The following is a 22,734-nucleotide window of genomic DNA, read 5'->3' as shown; positions in this document are numbered from 1 at the left end:
AAGGAAGAAGCTTGCAGGTATAAAAAAAAAAAAAAAAAAAAAAAAAAGTCCCAGGGATATGACATTCAGCCTGAGGACTGTAGTTAGTAATACTGCATCGCAGATATGAAAGTTGCTTAAGAGAATAAATCTTAAAAGCTTACATCACAAGAAAAAAAACTCACTATGTGTGGTGACGGATGCTAACCAGTAGCTGTGGTGATCATTTGGTGGCCCCTGCATGTACAGAGTCATTACGTATGCACCCAAAACTAGCATATTGTCCTCTATCAGTTATGTCTCAATAGAAGAACATGTGTCCCATATCTCAAATATGTCAACAAAACGTGACGACATGTGAGCCCACTGCTTCTGTCGGTTCAACTGGTGGAAGTCAGTGACCCTGTAACACATCATCGGACCATCTTTACACCGGTCAGATAACATTATACTTTTGTGACATTGAAGAAAAATAATGACTGGTTACAGGTCAATTCCTAAACAGCTGTTGGTGAAAACACACGCTGCCCTCCGTACTCTGAATAACCGCCTGATGTGGGTCAGCCTCCAGGTGAAGAGACTTCTGCGTCACCACTTAGAGCCTTACTATAGCCTCTGCGTCTTCTCATCCGAAACCTGGGTCAGAGGCTTAGGTTCTCAGCTCTGGAGCAAGCTCACATGAGGGAGGGATCCCCGATTCAGGCTCTTGAAGGGGCTCTTCTCCCTGTCCTTCTAACTCCCAACGCGGGGCTCCACTGCGTGAGGTCATCCCAGGCGACCAGTCTCATCTTCCTGGGGTGATCCTCTTTACTTTGAGATGCCATTTGTTTTCCCGATGATACTAATGACACGTTTGTAATGGAAACCACAGAATCTGGAACTTTTCTTCCACTTACAAGTCAAGCAACTTAAAGATAGCCCAAGGACATCATTTACTGGTATCCCTGGGCGTGGTCTGCCCAGCCGCGGGAGAGCGGGCTGAACAGAGTGCGGCGGGGAGGACGGCCATGGTGCTCCAGCCCTGAGCTGGGGAAGCCGCAGTCCTCAGCTAACTCCTTTCTCTCCTCTTTGATGTGTTATCTGTAAAGTACGTGCACGGGCCGCTCAATTAAATGAAATCATAACTCATGTGGAAATACTCCTCAAATTCATACGTTCTTAAACCATCCTTTCTTTAAATAACATCAATGGGCAATAAACATTAAGTGCATTATAAATTAAAACATCAAGTTTCCATTGGCCAATTAGAGAAAATAGCCAGATATTTAAAATTAAAAAAAAAAATCCCTGTGTTCACAAAGAAAAGGTCCGTGTGGAGAAAGGGTGGGTCATTCTCCTGGTAATGGGAGTTACGAGCTGGTACAGACTCCCTTGTGGACAATTTGGGCACGAAGTCCCACTGTGATACAGAAATCTCAGTTCTAGGTATTTGTTCTAAAGGAATAATCTGAGGGGCTCCTGGGTGGCTCAGTCAGTTAAGCATCGAACTCTTGATTTCGGCTCAGGGTCCTGAGATCGAGCCCCGCATCAAGCTCCTCGTCGGGCTCCGCGCTCAGCAGGGAGTCTGTTTCTCGCTCTCCCTCTCTTTGCCCCTGCCCACGCTTGTGCTCTCTCTCTAAGATAAATATTTTTTTAAAAAAAGGAATAATCAGAAATATTGAGGGGAGTGGTCTTTGTACTCATTTGTAATAGTGAAAACGTGAGAGGAATCTAAGGTTGCTTTCTAAAATTCTAGCTGAGAATTGATTAAGTATAGTCCATCTCAGTAAGATTAGAAAGTTTTGATAAAATGGGAAAATATGCATTATCTACTATCAGGTAAAGAAAGCAAAGTACAAGAGTATGAGTATGATCTCTGTGTTTTAGGAACCCGGAGAAAAGATTTAGCGCTAAAATTCTAACAGTGATTTTCCTTTAGATGAAGGTAACAGTTACTTTTTCTTTCTTTCTCTGTGTTGCGAGTTTTCTGCAATGACTTATTATAAGAATATAGTTACATAAAAAGTACAAATGCTCCCCAAATGTTACCCTTTGGTGTTTTTTTAAGTTTACAATTCAGTAAGTGGCTTTCAGTGGTTCCCACCACCTTCAGAGAAATAATAATAAAGTGCATAACAAAGAATTTCACCTTGGAAAAAAGAAGCCTGTGTGTATGCACAGGTTTCTGAGAATTCAGAAGTTTAGGCATGATCTACGCTAATGTTAACAGCTTTTCAAAGATTACCAAACATAGGAATGCAGGGACATAAATCTTAAAGTTGGTAACCATTTTTCACCTACAGTGCCTAACAGCCTGCTTCCCCTAAATTACTGCCTATCAATATTTTACAGGTTTTATATCTCTTTAAATATTGATGAAATGACAAGGACCCTCCCCACCCAAACCACATTCTACGGAAGATCTCAAACTTTTTAAAAGTCCCACATTTACAGGAAAAAAAATATTGGATTAGTCATTATACCCAAGACTCAGGCCGCAAATGTGAATGCATGCAGACTGTTAGCCTAACCAGACGGAAATGCTGGACTGCCACGTCATGTACTTTCTCCCCAGCCCCCCACAGCCCCCTGCCAGCAGGGGGTCGGGTGGCCAGCTCTCTCTGCCTGCTTGGGGCCATTTGCCCTCCTGCTGCAGAAGATGCAGACCTACTCCCTGGGTTAAGAGAGGAGCACAGAGAAATGGAGAGAACACAATGCCATGTGCAGAGTCCATTCCGAGGACGCATGAGATGAAGGGGAGGTAGGCACGTTTATTCAAACTCAGATGAAGGAACAGAAATGTCTATAAGGAAACCCTCAAATCAGAGGTAGCCGATTTCTTCCCGGGATTAGTCAATCTCTCTATCCGTACTTATACAAACTGAGTTTCTGTATAACTGTGTAGACCTGTATTCAACGGAACTTGCTACACCCTCAAAACAAACATTATTTCAACTTACTTTTCAGATCCAACAGAAGACAGAACTGTCCCGTTTTGTGACTGGATGAGGGCCGTGGCGGGAGGTGACCTGAAGAGTGCGGGCTGCTCACATCCTGTTCCTCAGCATTACCTGACCACTCAGCCCTCCTGTGGTCCCCATCCCAGAGATGCCCAGCGCTTCCCTGCCACACCCTCACCTAGGCACCTGGGGCAGGTCCCACCTGGGGCAGGTCAAAGGGAGCGATGGAGAGCTGGGCCCACGTTCTGTCAATCCACAAGCCCTGTGACTTTGGGCAGTTGCTGTGCTGGGCTCATGTGCAAGCAAGGGTGCAATGACAAGACCCTCTGCACACAGGTGTGAGGCCTGAGCGCAGGAACACGTGTGAAGAACTCGGAACAGTCCCGGGCACCAGGAAGCGCCCCATACGGGGAACTAGGACCACCATTTTAGTAGTAGCAAGACAACTCAGCCGCCCATCCACTGGTCCATGACAACCGGGGGGGGGGGGGGGTGACAAGATAGCAGTGTGATTGTGAATTAGAAAAAGAAGAAAATAAGAAGGAAAACCCAAATTCTGCGCCCAAGCCCCAGCGGTCAGGACTCGGGTGCGAGCAGCTTCCAAACATCTTAGCCGCTGCCCGCGGGGACGGAACCCAGCGGACCCTGCTTGGGCCTCCGACCTCGCTGCACGCCACTGCCCTGTTCTTCTGACTCTTCTGCCGCAGGGGGAACCCGAAGAACCACGTGCCTGGGGGCTTGTGGTAAAACAGATATGACTTCACAGGATTATTATGCAAAGACCCCATGCTCCTGCCATAGGCCTCATTGTGATTCTTCTCTGTCACCCCTTGAGCCCAAAGTACATAATCGCCCAGTAATTGAACCGAAATGTCTAAATGGCTGAAGCTCCTAAAGGACAGAGCTATTTACCAATGAAAAAAGTGGGAAAAACTGTAGCAAGCCTCCCTGGCGCTCTGGGCATCAGCACAAAGACTGTGTCAACATGGCGCCCCGACCTGCCCCTCCTCCAGTCATTAGCAGAAACAGAGCCATCCTGGCCCTGGCCGGCGCTCTGCGGCTTCTGAGTGGAGCGCCGTGCCTTCTAACCTTTCTCGGGATATAATTTTATGAAAATTGAAGCAAAAGGTAGAAAAAGACATTTTCCTGCTCATGTCAGGAAGTACTTCTGGAGAGGAAAGAGGCTGGGGTCCTTGACATCGGTGTTCCCCTCATTGCAGACAGAAGCAGTAAGCCCTGGAGTTGAGGGCTCCGGAGTCACTGGCTCACACGCCAGGAGTCCTGGTGGTGTCCTTGGTGGAGCCCCTCGGTGCTCCGGAGGGACCCACGGAAGGCACATGGGTCCCCAACACGGAAGCACAGAGCAGCTCAGTTTTCCAAAACTGTGCAGTGTCAAAAGTACAGAAATCAGGCTTTCCTCTTTGGAGCAACACAGAACTAGTTCCAAGGCCCCCAGGGTCTTTGCCTTTAGAGCAAGACGTACCCTTCTATCCCCTCACTGCGGCCCTGGATTCACACTACGGATAACTGTAAACGTCTTCAAACAGTCCACAAGGATCCTCTGAATGAAGCACCTCAGTCCATGTCGATACAGAAGAGCCATCGCTCAGTGGCTCAACTCAGTCATCCGTGGCACCCAGCAGAGTTAACAATTTTAATTATCATTGAAAAAAATGCAATACTTATCATGTGAAGGAAGCACGTTGGCACACAAATCATGAGACGAGGATTCTGAATAGAATTTTTGTTGGTTGATCGCATGAGCAATACCTCTTGCTGCCGAAATAACTTCTCGAAGGCAATATAATGACGACATGACAATCTATGTAAATCAAGAACTGCTTGTGGGTTTATTTTACATTTGAGAAAACAGTGGATTTAATTGTGTGAACCAAAATGTACTGTATAATATTAATGATAGAACATCAAAATGTATAATTAATAGTGCATTGCTTGCTTTGTTTTCATTTATTTATTTTTGTCTGATATACATGCATCTGGAAAGATGCAGGTGCCAGTAAAATTTTTCTATTTAAATCAAGCTGCAGGAACTAAATTTTATTCAAAAATTGTGGTTTTACATTATATACACAGAAATTTAATATAAAATGACAATATAAAAAGTTAAAAGAGAAAGCATACAGCCAGAAGGTACAAAGAAAGTTGAATAGATTAAAATGGTACGATATGTAACATATAGGGGGTTTAAGCTGATGCTGGCAATTTACAAGGAAAGGACTCCGTTTGCCCCATGTTTTTTTCATTTACCAATGCAGCTATAGAAAGGTCAGCTTATACCAAAGCTTACATTTGTAAATAACTATAAACCGCAGTATTTTACAGGAAAAAAGAAATAGCATTTGTACACATTTTTAAATAATAGCTTGCATACTTTTTGCCGAAAGTGGCATTTTTTTCAGCATCCAGAGGGTCTGGGCATAGTGGCAACTGGGGTGTTTGGTGGTGGTGGTGGTGGTGGTGGTGGTGGTGGTGGTGGTGGTGGTGGTGGTGGTGGTGGTATTGGTGGGTTTTTTTGTTTTGTGGTTTTTTTTTTTTTTTTTGTCTTCAATGTGTAAAACTGTGGCTTCCTAACCCCACGAGTCCTAGACAACTTTCTATCTTCCAACAGCTGCATGCATGTTTCCTTCACAAACCAGTTCTGCATATAAAAAGCTCATTTTTTAATTATTAAATAAGTTTTGTGTCTGACACAGCTTTTGATCTGAATGAAATGCCTTTAAGCCTTTTTTCTTTTTTTTTTTTTGAGTGAAAGGCACAGAAATGCAATTGCAGTCCTCAAAGGGTTAAATTTGACACTACTAGGTTCTATGACCTTTATTGTCATGGCAACTTTGTAATTTTAGGATGTCTTTTTATCATTGTTATTTGTGTCTTTCTTTTCTGCTAAATAAATGTCTCTGAGTAGTGTGCCCCACTATTTCCTACAAAAGATAGCTTAACATCAAGAACAGATGTTGAAAATAAAGGTCAGACTTTGACTCACGGAAAAAGAAAAATAACATGCACAATCGGACAAAGAGCATATAAATATAACTACAAAATATGTGTAAGAAAAACCAAGGTCCAGACAGCCAGCTCGGCAACAAAAGGGAAGGCTGATTTCGGAGGCTCAGCCAGGCCTAGTGCAGTACAAAGACAACGTGTAGTGCAATGTGCCGCGGTCCCTCGCATACCTGGGCGCTATTGTTTCTCCAGCTCCGTCACATAGATCAGGTGGTCCTCCGGGGACTTGCCGTGGGTCTTACTAAGGTGCAGTTTGACTGCGTGCTTGCTCGCAAAAGTCCGGTTGCAAAGCTTGCATTGGAATGTGGAGGCCACATCGTCCTCGGCAGCCCCTATCGGGCCCAAAGCTTTGTTTGCCAGGACTTTTGAAACATTCTGCTGTTCTTGAATCTGATTTAGTGGCAGCTTGGAGAGATCCTTCAAGCTGAAGCCTAAGTGTGTCTCTAGATGATTTATGTACGTAGAAGCAGTTCTGAACTGAGAGGCACAATCGTTGCAAAAGAAAACAGGATGCCCTGTGTCCAGGTTCTTCAGGAACTTGGTACCCCCTGTCCTCCTCAGCTGATACTTCACGTTGGCCAGCCAGTGGCTGATGGTGGTCATGGACAGCCCCGTAAACTTGGAGATGTGCACGCGCTCCTGAGGGCCCAGGTCCGACATGATGTACTTACCCTCCGGCGTCTCCCGCAGGCTCGAGGCAAACTGGGCCTGCAGGATGAGCAGGTGCTGCGGGTTCCAGTTGGACTGTCGCCCCTTCCTCTTGTGCACAGGCGACAGCTCGTCCAGCGCTTCCTCGAAGCTGCTGCCGTCGGCGTCGGACTTCTCCGACACAGTGGAGGGCGTGGAGGACTTGGGGGTGAGCCGGCCCGTGAGGTTCTTCACCATGTCGGAGATGTCCATGAGGGCGCTCTCGCGGAGAGGCGACGCCACGGGGTCGACCGCGCTGGAAACCAGGGGCTTGCTTTTGGACTTGGTCAGGTCGATGGGCTGGTCGCTGTTGTCATAGTAATAGCGGTCGATGGCGTCCGCCTGCTTGATGGGGGTGGCAGGGTAGACCGGCTTGTCCAGCATGCTGTTGCTGATTTTGTACAGCATGGCCAGAGGGTCCAGCGACGGGCTCACAGGCTTGGACACTTTGCCCAGGTGGGTGTTCATGATGGACTGCAGCGCGCTCAGCGGGTTGATGAAGGAGGGCTCCGGCGAGTGGTCCGTGATGATGCCCAGGTTATTACAGCCATTGGTGACTTTGGCTTTCAGAGGCTCGGTGCCGTTTGGGGTGTGCGCGTCCAGCACACCCTCCTTTTTGGCCTTCCCCGCCTCCGCCTCGGGGCCCTTCTTCTGCTGCGCCTTGCCGCCGCCGCCGCCGCCGCCGCCGTCCTCCGCGCGAGGGAAGTCTTTATTCTCTTTGGCCACGGGGGACACAGCCTTGGCCGGGGAGCCCTTCTCCCTCTCGGCGGGCCGCTCCTCCTTCTTCACGCTGACCTTGCCGGTGACTTTCTCCACCAGCTCCTCCATGGCCGACACGTTGCTCTTGTGCGGCGGCGGCGTGAGGCTCCCCGGGGAGTGCAGCAGGGCGCTGTGCTCCGAGGCCAGTGACTTCACGCCCCCCGCGTAGGACGGCTGCATCTGCACGCTCTGCACCGCAGGCAGCGGCTTCACGGCGCCAGGCAGCTGGTAGGCTGCGTGGATGCTGGGGTAGCCGCCCCACGAGGGCGCGCCGTTCTGGGCTTTGCTGATGGCCGTGGAGACCGTGTTCTCCAGGGACTTCAGGATGTCCACCCCGCCCTTGGGGCTGTCGTCCAGGTCCTCCTCGCGGAGGTACTGATACAGGGCGGTGGGCTCGAACCTCTCGGGGGCCTCCTCGCTCTCCTCCTTGACCTTCTTCTCTGCCTCGCCAGCCGCCGGCGCCTTGTCCTTCTCTGGCTCCTTCTTGTCCTCGGAGGGCGTGGCGCCCGCGGGAGAGTCGGGCTGCTTCTTGATGTGGGAGGCCGGCAGCCGCGTGTGCGTGGTGGGGGGCAAAGGTATGGACTGGATCTTCTCTTCCACCACGGGGTCCAGCACCAGCTGCTTCCCCTTCTTGGAGGCGGAGCTGGTGACCTTGAGGAAGTGGCCGGTGACCATCATGTGGGCGGTGAGCTGCTGCAGCGTGTCGTGGGAGCTCCCGCACTCCATGCACTTGAGGATCTGCGCCTTGCGGGCCTCGAACTGCCAGGTGTAGCTGGCTCCGTTCTGGTAGCCGTAGCGGTTGTTGGGCGTCACGTACGGGTTGGCGGCCTTCTGGTCCTTGGCCGACTCGCTGAGCGCGGCGTCGGCGGCGAGGCCCGCCGGCTCGGGGGAACACGGCGACGCCAGGTCCTGCAGGGCGCGCTTCTTCGTGGAAGGGACCAGCTTGGTGATGGCTGGCACTGGCTCCTTCAGAGGCACTTTCTGGTAATGCTTTGTCTTGATCATGTGGACGCTCAGGTCCTGCAGCGACTCGAAGGAGTGGCCGCAGTACATGCACTTGAGCACCTTCTGGGCGTCCTCCTTGCCTTCCATCTCCATCAGCGAGCGCTTCCTGGGCTTGGACCACCGCTTGGTCTTCTCGGAGTCTTTGTCCCTGTTGTCGTCACGGTAGTGCCCCGTCTCGTTCATGTGCACGGTCAGCTCCACCAGGGTGTCGTACGCGGCGCTGCAGTCCTTGCAGCGGAACTTGCTGGCGCCCGTGAACACCGAGCCGTACAGTTTGTTGTTCTGCCTATAGAGCTGCACGGTGCTGAAGAGGCTGGGCTCGGGGAGCAGCCCGTACGAGGACGTCTGCTGCAGCGTCTTGGCCAGCGCGGCCTGATGCCAGTCGTACCCAGAGCCGCCGCCGCCGCTGGTGCCGGAGCCGGAGCCCGAACCGGAGCTGGGGGTGCTGGCCGTGGTGCCCGTGGTGCCCGCCGTGCTGGCGGGGGGCGTGGGGGCGGGGGTGGAGCTCTCCTTCTGGCCCACATCGCTGCTGCTGGTGGTCGAACCCGACTTCTTCAAATCCAAAGCTAAGCTGGACCAGCAGGACTCAGAGAACAAGTTGGCATACACAGCCTTGATTTGTGCCAAGCTGTCCTGGGGGTAGGAGACGCTGTCTGGGCCCTGTGGATCCTCCTTCTCTTCTCTGGAGGAAGAGCTTTGGAAATGGACTAGCTGGTCGCTGTTCTCACTGAAGGGCGACCCGTAGCCAGCGTCCTGGTTCGTCGCGGTGCTGACGGGGGAGTTCTGGTAGCTCTGAGCTTCCTTGATGTCCGTGTCCTCATTGCACACGTAGTCGCTTTCCGGGATGTCCAGGGACAGCCCAACCTCCTCCACGTTCTCTTCATCTATTTCTGCTGCCTTCAGTTCTTCCTCAGGAACATAAGCTAGGAGAGACAAATGAAACACAGTGAGGAGAAATAAATCAACTTCAAGGACGCGGCCTCCCCAGCAGTTACATGATCCTTAAAAAGATGTTTCTCAGCCAAGCACCCAGCCTGCAAGGCTCCCCCTGCTTTATGGAACAACCCCGTCTTCAGCTCCTGCGTAAATAAGGTTTCCAGCAGGACAGTAACCCCTCTCCTCCCGACTGAACACAACCAGCAAAGCAGCCTCCACCAAAGGGCCAGTATCTGCCCCTTCTTAAAAACATCAGTCTGGCCAACCCAGCGGGGCAGCGGGGCCCGAGGGGGAGCCCGGCCACCTCCTCCTGGGGGTTGTTCCTTCCCTAAGTGACATGCGGGTCCGTCATGCCTCCCCATCAGGTGGGACCTGTCAACTTGCAGGGCAAGATATTCCACAGACAGTAGCATAGTGGCTTCTGTAAATAAAGAGCTTCCTCAAAGGCCAGCGATAAAAAACACTCTGGTCTTCACCAAAAAGAAGGCCAAAATATAGCACCTTCGGCCCCCTGCCTGGACAGTGCAGACATCACCTGCATGGGGACACCACACAGTCGTACAAAGCAGCATTATTAACAAGAGCCAAAAGGTGGAAACAACCCAAATGTCTGTGGACAAATGAATGGATGAACCAAATACGTGTACGTACACGATGGAATAGTATTCAGCCTCGAAAAGTGGGGAAACTGATGCACACTGCAGTGTGGGTGAAGCTGGAGGGCACTGCAGGGAGAGGGGCCACACAGGAAAGGGCACGTACTGTAGGATTCCATGTAGATGAAGCACCTGTGATAAGGACTCCCATTCGCAGGGACATAGAGAGCCAAGGGGTGTGTGGGGGCTGAGGGAGGGCGAGGGGGAGGCCGTGGTTCGTGGGCACACAGGTTCAGCTGGGAAGATAGAAAGCTCTGCAGACAGATGGTGGGGATGGTGGTCCAACAGTGTGAACGTGCTTAATGACATGGAACTGTCCACTTCAAAATGGTTAAAATATTAACTTTTGTGTGATGAATATTTTACCACAATAAAAACTTTTTTAAAATTTTTTTAAAGATTTCATTTATTTATTTGACAGAGAAAGACACAGCGAGAGAGGGAACACAAGCAGGGGGAGTGGGGGAGGGGGAAGCAGGCTTCCCGCGGAGCAGGGAGCCCGATGCGGGGCTCGATCCCAGGACCTTGGGACCATGACCTGAGCTGAAGGCAGATGCTTAACGACTGAGCCACATGGGCGCCCCATTTTTTTTTTTTAATTTTAACAGAGCCAGTATGTATGCGCTCCGACAGCCTACCTCAGGCTACACGTGCGCAGCAGAGCGACTTCTGGGGTTGAAGGCATCACCTTCCAGAGGAAAACTCCAGGATACTGACAGGTGTCCCATGACTGAGCGGTTTGGAGGGCACATAAATCGTTAGATGAAACCCGATTTTTTTTACTTCAGGACATTTTAGATACTTTAATAGCTGACCAGTCTTGTTAATTCCTAAGGGGAACTAACTGCCCACACCACCTCTTAACTTATTTGACCAACATAATTTTATTTAAATTTTTTAATTTTTGTTTTTGAGGAAACAACGAGCCGAACTCGTGTTCCATGCACGCCTTGGGAAATTTGGGGTTAAGATATTTTCCAGGAAGCCCCTAGAAAAATGCACTGCTATGATGTGAGAGGGGTGTCTCATTAAATATGATCACTCATTATCACGTTATCAGAGCCCGATCCTAAGGGAATGCGGCAAAGAGCACACGCGTCTTCAGGAAAGGTTGGGAGGAGAGACGGAGAACATCCCAGCTGCCCAAGGGTTGGACGCCGGGCGCAGGAGGAAGGGACAGGGGAGTACCAGCACCCGCAAACAGACGGCTTCGGGTTGGGGCAGAGGCGAGCACTCGAGGGCACGAGCACTCACAGTGCCCCGAGGATGCGCACAAGCCATGCACGCGCACGCACACGCACGGGGAATCCCACCGACTCGGTCATTTGGTCATCCTCTCCAGCTGGACCCTTCGGAACCCCTGCACACACCGCGGGCCCATCCCCACCCCTGGCGCTGGTATGAAGCCAGCTGAGCATGAACGTTCACGTGGTTCACAGCTGAATCCCACACAGAAGAGCCGTCCACGAACAAATGGGGCCATTACAGTTAGTACCTTCCCTCCAGCATGAAAAATAACCACTAGTGCAGGAGACTTAACTATACACACTGGCATCTGGATTATGCTCCAGACAATCCTACAGCCCTCCTGTAAAAGGAAAAGCTCAGAAGAAAAAAAAAGATTGCCGAGTTGAACGTCATCTTCATTTGTCTATAACTATTAAAGGTTTAGGACGGTCCGGGGTTCCGAAGGTTCGAAGCTCAGGTCCTTAGCCAAGGGCCCCAGGCGGCCTTGCCACCTCTTTGCAAGCTGGGCCTGGGCCCCAAGGTCCACCTCTGTGGATTCTGATGGGGGCAGCTAAGGCTCTGAAGCATTTGGGCAGGGCAGAGTCCATGGGAAGGTGCAGGCGTGAACCCACCGGCACCGGCACCGGCCCAGCGGGGCCGTCCCCAAGTACCTCCAGTGGCACGCCCACAGGCAGCTCCACAAACCCGGGTCCACAGGAGGAGGCTGCCTACGAGACTTGGGCTGTCCACTTCTGTGAAAGCAACATTCATGCCCCAGCAAGTAATTAAAACTAAGTTCAAGGAAAGGGTTGTTGTTGCTGTTGTTGTTTTAAAGAGAGAGAAAGAGCACACAAGCAGGGGGGAGGAGGAGGGGGGCGTGCAGAGGGAGAAGCAGACTCCCTGCCGAGCAGGGAGCCCAACAGGCTCGATCCCAGGACCCCGGGATCATGACCTGAGCCGAAGGCAGATGCTTCACCGACTGAGCCACCCGGGTGTCCCTCAAGGAAAGCTTTTAATCTGAACCCGTTTGGCTCAGCCTGGGAGGCCCATTGCTCTGGGTCTGTCCCCTGTGTCACCTGTCAGCTGGTCTGTCTCCCTCACTGGATGGAAGCAGGGCTGCCCACTGTCTACACGCCGGTGGGCACCCATCCGTGTGTGCGGAATAAAGAAAGGACTTCTGCCTCGGCTCTGGGAACCCCGGATGGGAAATCTCTTGTCCCACCGCTAGGGTTTGCCCGCCCACTGGCCCTCACCCTGGGAGGTGGCCTCTCCAGGTCTGGAACGGCACAGACATGACTAAGCTGGCCTCTGCTTCCTCCCTCGGGCTCTCCCTCCCCTGGCCCCGGTGGAGCGGAGTGTCATCAGACCAGACTCCGTCCCTCCTCAGGCCGTCCAGTCTACACCCGGAAGTTCCTGGGTTGAGCTGCGATGAGTTTCATGGACAACTCCACACCCCCAGTGTGGCCATTACCAGAGTGTCAGGTAGAACCACACAGAGCTACCCCCAGCCTCTTCCACAAGGAAACCCTCCTAAGAGGTATGGGTTTTCAGCGAGCCTTTCCCCCACCTGGATCCTGCGTCCATGGTGTTCCAGGAGGTAGGGTGTGGCCGGGAGGGATCCCCAACGTGCCTGCTTCGCTGGACTCACGGGAAGGGGGCCCCAGCACACTCTAAGCTGAAGCCCGGGATCCTACCTGCTTTCCCTGACCCGGGCTCAGCATGCCCACCTTCCAAGCGCCCCTGTGGGGAGGCAGCGTCAAGGTCCCTCCTGCCCCAGCCACGCCGCTGGGACAGCACGTGTTGACCCTCCTGCCCCTGGGCCAGTGTACCGGCTGCCGCCAGCCACCCCTCCCGTGGCTCTTGCCTATCGCACTCTGGTCTCTTTCAGGCCGGTGTTCACCGGTTCCAGGAGTCTTCCAGCGCAAGCTTATGACCCCTGCATCTGTGTCCCACCCCCACCCCGGGGTCTGCTGGTCACAGGCCCGTCAGGGGACGGCACCTGAAGCCTGGCCTTTGTCATGCCTTCCCGCATGTTTTCAGAGCCAGCCCTGTGTCTGGCACACAGAAGGAGCTCCAACTGGTATGACATGAATTTGTCGTGATGTGAGTGTTCCAGACACTCCCAAGTCAATTATGTGCAAACAGAATGTTCCCCCTGTCCCCTCCCCAAATAACAGCACACTTTCTCCTGAACTAGGAATCCCCTAAATCAGTTGTTATGAACCATCCCAAACAAGCGACCCATCCCAGAAAAGCGACCGTTGTCCTTGTTCCCAAGCCTTGCATCCAGCACTGCCCCCGCCTCCATGATGCAGAATCCCACACTGCCCAGTGCGCGCTGCAGAGCCTTCCAGCCCGGCCTCGCCGTCTTGTCCTGCCTTCTTCCTCTGGGCCGGCCCACGCTCACAATCCCAGAGTGAAAACCTCCGCGAAAGCCAGGTCCTGCACGAGGCTACGGATCCCCAGGCGGACCCCTCCACCTGCCACATGTCCAGCCTTGGGTGCAACCTGGTCCAGGGCAGGACCCCCAACTCCCACCTTGTGAACAACACTTATCCTCAAGGGGAGGCTCAGATGTCACCTCCATCATACGCCTCTCTTAATCCCTGCCAAAATCCCCCACCCCCCCGAAGGATTGAGAGATGTCTACTTGCCCGTCCTCTTAGACCGTGAGCTTTCACTCCACTCACGCTGCTGAGGCCACCCTGCCTGCTGCTCGGGGTGGCGGGGGGGGGGGGGGGGGCGTGCTCGTTTCATCACCATCTTCTACCCCACGAGCCTCTGGGGCAGCATCACCGAGATGCCTGTCCTGCCGACGAGGAAGCCGAGCAGCTTTCCCCGGGTCCCATAGGGAAGGAACCAGGCGGTACCCACATCCGGGTTACCTGACTCCCGGGCAGGTCCTTCCATCCAGCCACCTCGGGATGAAGCTGATTTCCTTCATCTGTCAGCCATCTCACACCAGGGAGTACATCCAGTAAATGCCGTGGACGTGAGTGACCCAAAGCCATTCCGAAGTGAGTATTTAGAACACCTCTCATGCGCCAGTCATCATGTCTAACGGAGACCGTCTCACCAAAGAAGCAAAAGGAGAGAGTCTGAAATGTGGACACTCTTAGGTCCAATAATTTTACTTTTGGACGTATAGCCAGGAACACGGTATGAAATACAGAAAAAGCTTTATGCACGAAGATGTCCTTAATAGTATCATTCCAGACAAAATGTGCCACGCTGTAAATCGTCAACAATAAAAGATAATTCAGTGATTTGTAGTTTATTCCGAGGATGGGCTGTTATTCAGGCATTAAAAAGTATCTTTAATGACAGGGGGAAAGTCCTTAAGAGAAAAAAGCTAAAAACAAATACTGCATACATGGTATAAGGGAAAAATTCTTTTAAAAGAATAGTGGTTTTTCTCTAGATAATGAATATCCATGGGTTATGTTGAGTGACACGGCTCTTGATAAATATCTCTACCTTCAAAATCTTCTTTGGTGTTTTCAGCTCAGCAAACAAGGATTAGCCTCTTCATACTGTTTCTGGAATAAAAGAGCTGGTAGCAACCCTGTGGCGAGCACCTAGCAGCCACTAGCCAGACCCTGGGAACAGGGGGCCCGGGAAGGGCAGGGCTCAGCCTGGGGGCAGAAATATGCACAGGGCTTGGTTAATTACTGTTTTTCAAAACACGTTAAAAAGTAAAGGGGAGGCAGGAATAGTGAGGGGTGCAGATGTATCTGGGTTCTGGTAAGAGGGATTGCGGTTGGCAAGAGGGTCTCCTGCTCCTGGACTATGCGCCCCCCAGGTGTTCCCTGTCCTGCCTCCCCCTGGAGAGGGCCAGCGAGTCCCACGGACGAGCACAGGTGGCAGGGCCTCTCCGTCGGTCCTCAGCCCGCCAGATCAACAGTCACCATGCTGCATCGCTTGAGCCTTCCAGAACGTTCCTGTTTTAGAACATTAGGGTTTACACTTTCACCATCTACTCGTCCAGTGTATCCGTCCTGGTAAGGTGATACTCCCCAGCTATTCTGCTCTTCTACCATGTTGTTTTAGCCCATTGACCTATTCTTTGGATGAGTTCACTTTTCAATGCTAACATACAAGGGGCCGGGGGAAGCGTGGACCCAGAGGGGCAACCGGGGGCCACCTGCCCTGTGCCCGCGCTGTGACACCCTTCTGACCCTAGAGTTGTCTTCCTGCCCCCTCCTAGGATGAAACTGGCAGGGTAAAATTGACTTCTGAAGATAGCACATCCACTCAACCTGGTAATCTGCATTCCAGGGGAGGATTCCACCGGCCTGCCAGGCGAGGAGCAGGTCAGGACACTCGGGGTCACATGGGATGGCCACAGCCTGTAACAGGTGTAAGGGATTCAGCTTCCACACAAACGAAGGCGTGAGGGAGCCCACGGAATGTTCCAGATTGATTCTGTGAGCGATCAAGCCAGCCTCCCTTACCCCTCTGCCCTCCATTCTCAGAACTTTCAAGGGCTGACTTGGCTCCAAGGCCCCAGCACTAATGATGACAATAAACACAGAGTTCCCAGAGCAGCACCTCCTGTGTGCTCACCAGCGGCCAGGGCCCACCCCGCACAGGACCCCTAATCTTCCACTGCTCTCCACCTAACCCCTGGGCAGCTGATGGAGGGACCTTCCTGAGGCTCCCCCAGGGCCAGGGCTGGGCTCTGACCCTCTCTGCCTTGCTTACTGACCTGGCCCTTTAAAAGCAATGCTCAAGCCCCCTGGGGCCACCCCCAATGGCTCCTGCCTTCCAAATCTGGGCTCAGGCCAAGAGCACTCACACCCGGGGGTCAGAGCCCTCAGAAGGCTCTAAAACCTACTGAGTCTCAATTTAAGAGTTTGGGCCTTGGGAGGATGAGAAAGCTGGACCTTGCAGCAGGGCTGCCCTAAAGATGGAAATTCTCACACCATACCCACCCCACGGTGCCTGATAAAACCAGCCAGACACTGGGCTTCAGCGGGAGGCAGGGGAGGAGGCTTTTGGTTTTACCACGTCTGTATCTGGAGGAATGGGCCAACCAACTTTTCAAGACAAGGCCCCCTGAGCCGCATCTGTCACACATGGCAGGTGCACAGAGTGTGTGCAAGGGGTGACTGAAGAGAGGGCTGACCCGGGTAGCCTGGACCTGGAGGCCAGGGTAGGTGGGGGAGGGTGACATTCCACCTGCTTATCTCTAGAGGGTCCAGGCAAATGAGGCCACTGTTGTGGTGTCCTCTTGAAGGACAGATGCCCATCATTTTCCTGACATGAGGACAGACAGATGAGACACCCGGGTAGGAGCCCCAGCCCAGTCACCTGTGGACAGTGTGGCCCCCACACACACAGTCACCCACCTGTCAGGGCCTCAGTTTCCCCAAACCGCATTAATGACAACTACTGGTGTCTTTTGGGGGGCTCGGGGGGGAGGTCTAGGAAGTGCGGTGGCAGCATGTCTTCAACAAGCCCAAGTCCATGCTTGCCGGCCCCTCTGCGTCCTCCTCACACCCTGCAGATGCAAAATGAACTGGGAAATGTGCATGCAGGGGCCGTCCCCCTAAGCTGGCAGAGGCACCCCTGCTTAGCCTCACGCCTAACAAGCTGTTGCCAACCTCTGAACAGTCAGAACAAAATAAGGAACATTTGTCCCGATGAGAGCCGACCCATCACTGGCCTTTAGCACCGGGTAGCTGGTGCACTTAACAACCAGACTCAAAATTCGGGCCAGGGAATCATTCAGGAAGTTAGTCCTTCTGCATCACCCAGGCCCCTCTGTCTGCCCTCCGGCAGCTCCCCTGATGACCACACCTTCCAACAGCAAACAGAGCACAGAAGGCCAGTGGGAACCCGCAGGGAGCAGAAGCGGGTTCCTGGTTAGCAGCTCCTCCCGACGCCCGACGCCCGACGCCCGACGCGGGAGGCGGTGGAAATGAATGACAAGAATCGGGCTGGGAAGCTTTGTTTATCCAAGCTCTTTGCCTCATTAGCACGCGTAACTGAGAGTTGGCTGTGAATAAGGAAAATGGATATTTAAAAAAGTGACAAATATCAAACACAGGTCTCGTCCCTGCTTGGTTACTGGCTTACGGTAAATACCAAACTTCGCTATCGTATTGCCACCTGGTGAAACTATGCAATCGTACCAAATTACATGTTTATCTACACCAAACTCGGTTTTAGACCGGCAAATGTGATATCCACGAACAGATGGCCATTATAGCAAAATACATTTCCTCCAAGGGGCCAATTCACAAAAGGGTCTCACACACACCTAAGTGATAAATGTACAGCTGCAATTCATTGTGGAATCTTGCAAAACACACTTCCTTCCAAAATTTATAATTGATCCCTTGTAAAGTTACTTCACCTCTGTTACCAAGAGAGCAGGTGGTTTTGATAAAAGTTAGAATATACTGGGAAATAAAAAATGCAGAGAAAGCAGGTATAGGAACAGAGCTCCTCCCTTCCTACTCTGAAAAGGACATTAACAGACAAGCAGGATATATGTTAATTTACAAACATAAGTTCTGATTTTTTATAAGAAGGTTGACACTCTGCCAAGCAAAGCTGAAAGGCCACTTTTGCTCATATGTGATAGGAGCAAAAAATTTTCTATCGCTTTGGCAGATTTTAATTGCCTGGTACCAATCACTATTGTACTGAGCTGCTACACCATCTGATTAATACTGGAATCGTTTCTTTATGTAAAACCCAATAGAAGCCATTTTTAAGAACCGCAGAGTCTGTAAACACAATGGCCTGTAATTTTTACCCATCTCTAATTTTCATTAGGAATCCACAGGTAACTTCTTTAACTGTAATTCCTTCTTTTCCTCGCCACCCCAGAATGCGGTGTCGCGTTAATGAGAAAGAAGAAACCCCCTTTCGAGGCTCCTCCCAAGAAGCACACCCGCTATTATCCTTGTGCCCATTATATTAATGCACCCAAACCAGTGGGGCAGCATGAATTAGAGCTTAAACCTGATCACAGAGACCACAAACTTTCACTGGTTTTCAGTGATGTCAGGAAGAAAAAGAGGAAAAATGTATGAGAACCTTGCAAAATTAAAAAGGAACTTAAAATGGAGAAGAACAAGAAGTCAAATATTCTTCTATGAACCTGGGAAAACACGGGTATGTGTCACTACCACTGGATGGTATGTTGTTAAACTGTGCACATGCTCTCTTGTTCCGTGAATTAAAAAGCTAGCCATCGCCAACAGGTGCATGCCCGATGCCAAGCATGGGGACATCGCGTGTTTTCGGTGCCTGCCTCCACACTGAGGAAGGACAGACACTGCTCTCTGGTGGTCTGACGAGTCTGGGCCTACAAATCCAACATCAGCAAACCAGGCCCAAAACACTGGGTTCCAACCTGGTATTACTGACCACCGACACCAGAAAAGACTTTGATCAGATAGGGTCAGTTTCGTCCTCACAGATGACATTTGGAAATCAGGAGGGGAGACTTGTGCACAAACTACCTCTTCAAATGGCTGAAATCAACACAAGAAATGTAACTCAGCTCAAGCACCTATTTGCGCTCGTACTACCCACCATACACAAGAGCCATCATGAAGAACCAGTAGCAAGTATCTCCCCATCCAGGAGACACGGTGCGCCCCCACAATTCCTCCACCGCGTCTTCTGTTGGGGAGTCAACTTCCCTAAATAGGGGTGTTGGGACACACACGTGAGTGAGGAGGGAGAGAAAGGGCTTTACAGCCTCCACACCCCACCCAGGGCTCATGTCACAGACGTGTGTCCCCACTTTCAAATCCAGTGTCTTATTCTCACAAATGCACAGGACAGAAGAGGAGACACGGGAACTTGAACTTTTGGGGGGTTGGGGCAATGACATCATCAGGTGCGGGGAGACACACAGACTTGCAGATGTCGGTGTCAGGCTGACTCATACCAGAAATTCAGGGGAGATTTTATCCTTAAGTACACTGTGGCCAGACATAAATCCCGTGCCACTGTGATACAGCAGGAGCCCCAGGACCCTACGTAAGAATTTCTAAACCTGACTGGAAGCTTAACACCAGGCCACACAACACCCGACTTCCTTGAAACCCCCGAGTAACAACATGGTGACTGAATCACAGGAACAGCCACACTACCATGACTGAAAGTAGCATTCTCTCATCATAATAATGGGGTTTATTTCGACTATTATCGGTAAATTCTCATAATTGCTTTCTTAGATGCCTTGTAAAAATTTTTACCTAGGGGGAGAGAGAGAGAGAGAGACTGACTCATAAAAACTCCTAAGTTTAGGCAATTATTTGTGATGATTTTTTGTTTTCATTACAAGCTACAACTTCCTAAAAATCCACATGGGTGCAAATGTACCAAAATACAGTATTTGTTTTATTTCTAGTGATGAAACCATGAGAACACTATACTTCACAAGGGGAATGAATACCATTTCTTAGCCTAGGAGATTTTACGAGAGCAGCTACTGCTGCACAGGAAAGAGCCCCACGCCGTGGTGTCTGCTCCACCAACCCCCCACTTGGCGCCGCCAGTCCCCCTCCGCCCTCGCCACCCCCTCGTGAAAATCTGATGAATGAGTAAGCTTGGAAATGGTAGCTGCTGTATAAAATTCTCCTTTTACAATTACTTACAGAAATAAATGACATTTCTCCCCATCAAATAAAACAAAGACTCCAAATCATCTTCTGCCACTTTTTTGTGTCAAAACAGCTTTGCCATCATCCCCCGCCCTTCCTGAGCCTAGCACGTGGTGTGGAGCGTGACACTCTGAGCACACGCGGTGTGTCCTGGTGTCAGTGGGAGAACACGCCTAGCAGCCATACAGAACATCTGAACAAGCACACACCAGCACCTACGAGGCAAGAGAGAAGGTGCTGCCAGCTCTATGTGCATGTGCATGCACGTGTGTGTGTGTTCATGTGTGTGCATGTGAACGTGTGCAGGTGTGTGCAGGTGTGCACTGTGTGTTCATGTGTGCATGTGTGTGCATGTATGTGTTCATGTGTGCATTGTGTCTATACATGTGAATGTGTGCGGGTATGTGTGCATGTCCGTGTGTTTTCATGCGTGCACTGCGTGCATGTGTGTGTGTGTTCTTGTGTGTGTGTGTGCATATGAATGTGTGCATGTGTGTGTGCATGTCTGTGTGTTTTCATGCGTGCACTGTGTGAATGTGTGTGTGTTCTTGTGTGCGTGTGTGCATGTGACTGTGTGCAGGTGTGTGTGCATGTCCGTGTGTTTTCATGTGTGCAGTGTGTGCATGTGTGTGTGTTCTTGTGTGCGTGTGTGTGTGGACATGTGCAGGTGTGTGCGTGCATGCATTCGTGTGTGTGTGCATGCATGTGAACTGTGTTGTGCAGGTGTTCGTGTGTGTGCATGCAAACATGTGCAGGTGTGTGCATGCATGTGCGTGTGCGTCCATGTGTGCATGTGTGTATGCATGTGTGAATGAATAAAAAAAAATACATAGACCTTATCGTTCCCAAAATGGGAACAAAACAACCAGATCTTGGTTAGATTTCACTTTAAAAAAAAAATTAAAACTTGTTAATATTTTTTGTCATAAAATGTGCCTTCTGGATGCCAATGTGTCCCTAAAGATGTGCTGTCATCTTAAGCAACATGAAATTCTGTGCATTCTAATGCAAGTGGACATAAGGCAATGTATATGGTCCCTGTTAGAGTTTAATCTGACACCAACAATGTGTGCCCTGCTGCTTTACAATGTAAATATACACATATTGTCTGAAAAAATATTTTCATCTCAAATGTAATTATACAATGAGGCACAAACATCTTATCTTTGGCAAATTAGATAAAAATTTTATTTCTCAAATTGCAGCCCAACATTTTTAAAAAAACATCTTTGTTTCTTTCAAGAAAACAAGATTTGCTCTATTCAACAGTCATTTTAAGAATGGTGAGAAGTGACAGCTGTATTTGTTTTTTAATGGCTAAATGTAGAAAAGTTCCAAATTCCCTGGAGTCTTAATAACACTGGCTCTGAGCAATTAGGTTCATATACCCCCAGCCTGCATCTTAATCTCCAACCCAATTACACACAACAGAAAGGTGTTCTCCTGAACCCTCCTGTTTTCTATTCCATAGGAGGTGAATGCTCCAGAACTCCGCCTCCTCGTGAACCTTGCTCCTCAGATGGATGAACAGAAAGTAGAGTGGGTGCCTTGCCTGCCTTAAAAGCTGAAGCAGGAGAAGAAAGGCTTTCCCCAGAACTGGACTTGCTTTCTAAAAGTCAGTTTTACATCGTGCTTCAAAATCTAGCAGGTTACTCAAAATACCCATCCACACAAGGAAACAAGCACCCATCATGTCTGTACCTACCTGATAACAAAATATCCTGATATAAAGTGAAAGATGTGCCCTTTAGATAAAAGATGCTCCGCTTTTCCCCCCGCCCCTCAATTTAAATATCTGGAATCATTCGGATATTGGTATTTCATATAACAGGCTAGCCAACTCAGTGTTGCCATGTTTAACTCGCTTGGATCTGAAGTAATAATGTCTAGATCAGAGGAAGGCAGTGATACTGGAAAATACAGTGTGCGCATTCAGCATTTCAGTACGAGAACACATCGACTAACCCACGTTCACAGAGCAGAATTGACAAGGACATTATGGGACACCCGCATAACTGAACATGTCTCTTGCTGGACGCCCCGATATTTTCTCTAGATGTCGAGTCATGTGTATAGAACATAGTGAAAAGGAACGAGTTTCTAATTTTTGAAAAAAGGTGAAATAGCACCAACTACTCAAATAAAATGGCTCTTCTTTGACAACTAGGATGGAAAATGACTTTTTAGGCAAAGAAGAAAACACCCAAAAAGCTGACCATTTACAATTACAGGGAAATGAGGAAAACATAGGTTCTCCTCTGTCCCTTCGCGCTTTCGAGACCAGGTTCTAGAAGCACTGTGAGACCACCCTTGGGCTTCGCCAGCCAAAGGCACCCCTTGCTGGCCACCCACCAGAGAGGAGGAAAGAGCCCCGCCCCTCCTCACCCCCTCGGCCGCTCGGAAGGGAGAGCGTGCAGTGAGCAGACCTCTGCGTGGGGGGCCACGGCGCCCCGCGCTGGCGTGGCTGGGCTGCAGTTCTAATCTCGGAGAATTCCTTGCCCTTTCCCCTCTCTCCAATGAACTATACACGCATATGTGTGGGCATTCTCATTAGGGCTCCACCACCAAAGGCATGGAGGTGAATCAGTCCAGGCCCCTCCCCGCTCTGCCCTGTCAAGATGATTCCGTTGAAATGTTCATTTTCATCCCTGCTGGCAACATTAGAATGGAAGGTATTTAACCTGTTTCCATTACTTCTACAAATTACCATTACGGGGCAGGACAGATGTTAGAATCACGGCCCGGAACTGACTTCCATACATTCTTTCCAGGAACTGTGAGGAGACGGAACACCGCTAGATCATATTGTCCAGGCTCAATAATGTTCTCTCGGTTACCAGATTTATTAACTTTGCACATCCGCATTTCACTTGCTTTCTTCATGAAAACTCC

The 22,734-nt window shown here is 50.5% G+C and overlaps 1 protein-coding gene across 1 annotated transcript in view; it reads right to left on the bottom strand.

The window, feature by feature from the left end:
• Nucleotides 1-4,745: 4,745 nt before the first annotated feature.
• The window catches only part of TSHZ1 (teashirt zinc finger homeobox 1), a 76,683-nt gene continuing 58,694 nt past the window's right edge, over nt 4,746-22,734 (bottom strand). Inside the window, exon 2 of the mRNA XM_027575330.2 lies at nt 4,746-9,316. Coding sequence (XP_027431131.2) covers nt 6,120-9,316 — 3,197 coding nt within the window. The 3' untranslated portion in view covers nt 4,746-6,119. The remainder of the gene's footprint in view (nt 9,317-22,734) is intronic.

Source organism: Zalophus californianus, chromosome 14 (genome assembly GCF_009762305.2).
Source record: "Zalophus californianus isolate mZalCal1 chromosome 14, mZalCal1.pri.v2, whole genome shotgun sequence".
NCBI lineage: Eukaryota > Metazoa > Chordata > Mammalia > Carnivora > Otariidae > Zalophus > Zalophus californianus.
Note: the sequence above shows the minus strand (reverse complement) of the source record. Positions and strands in the feature narration are given on the sequence as shown.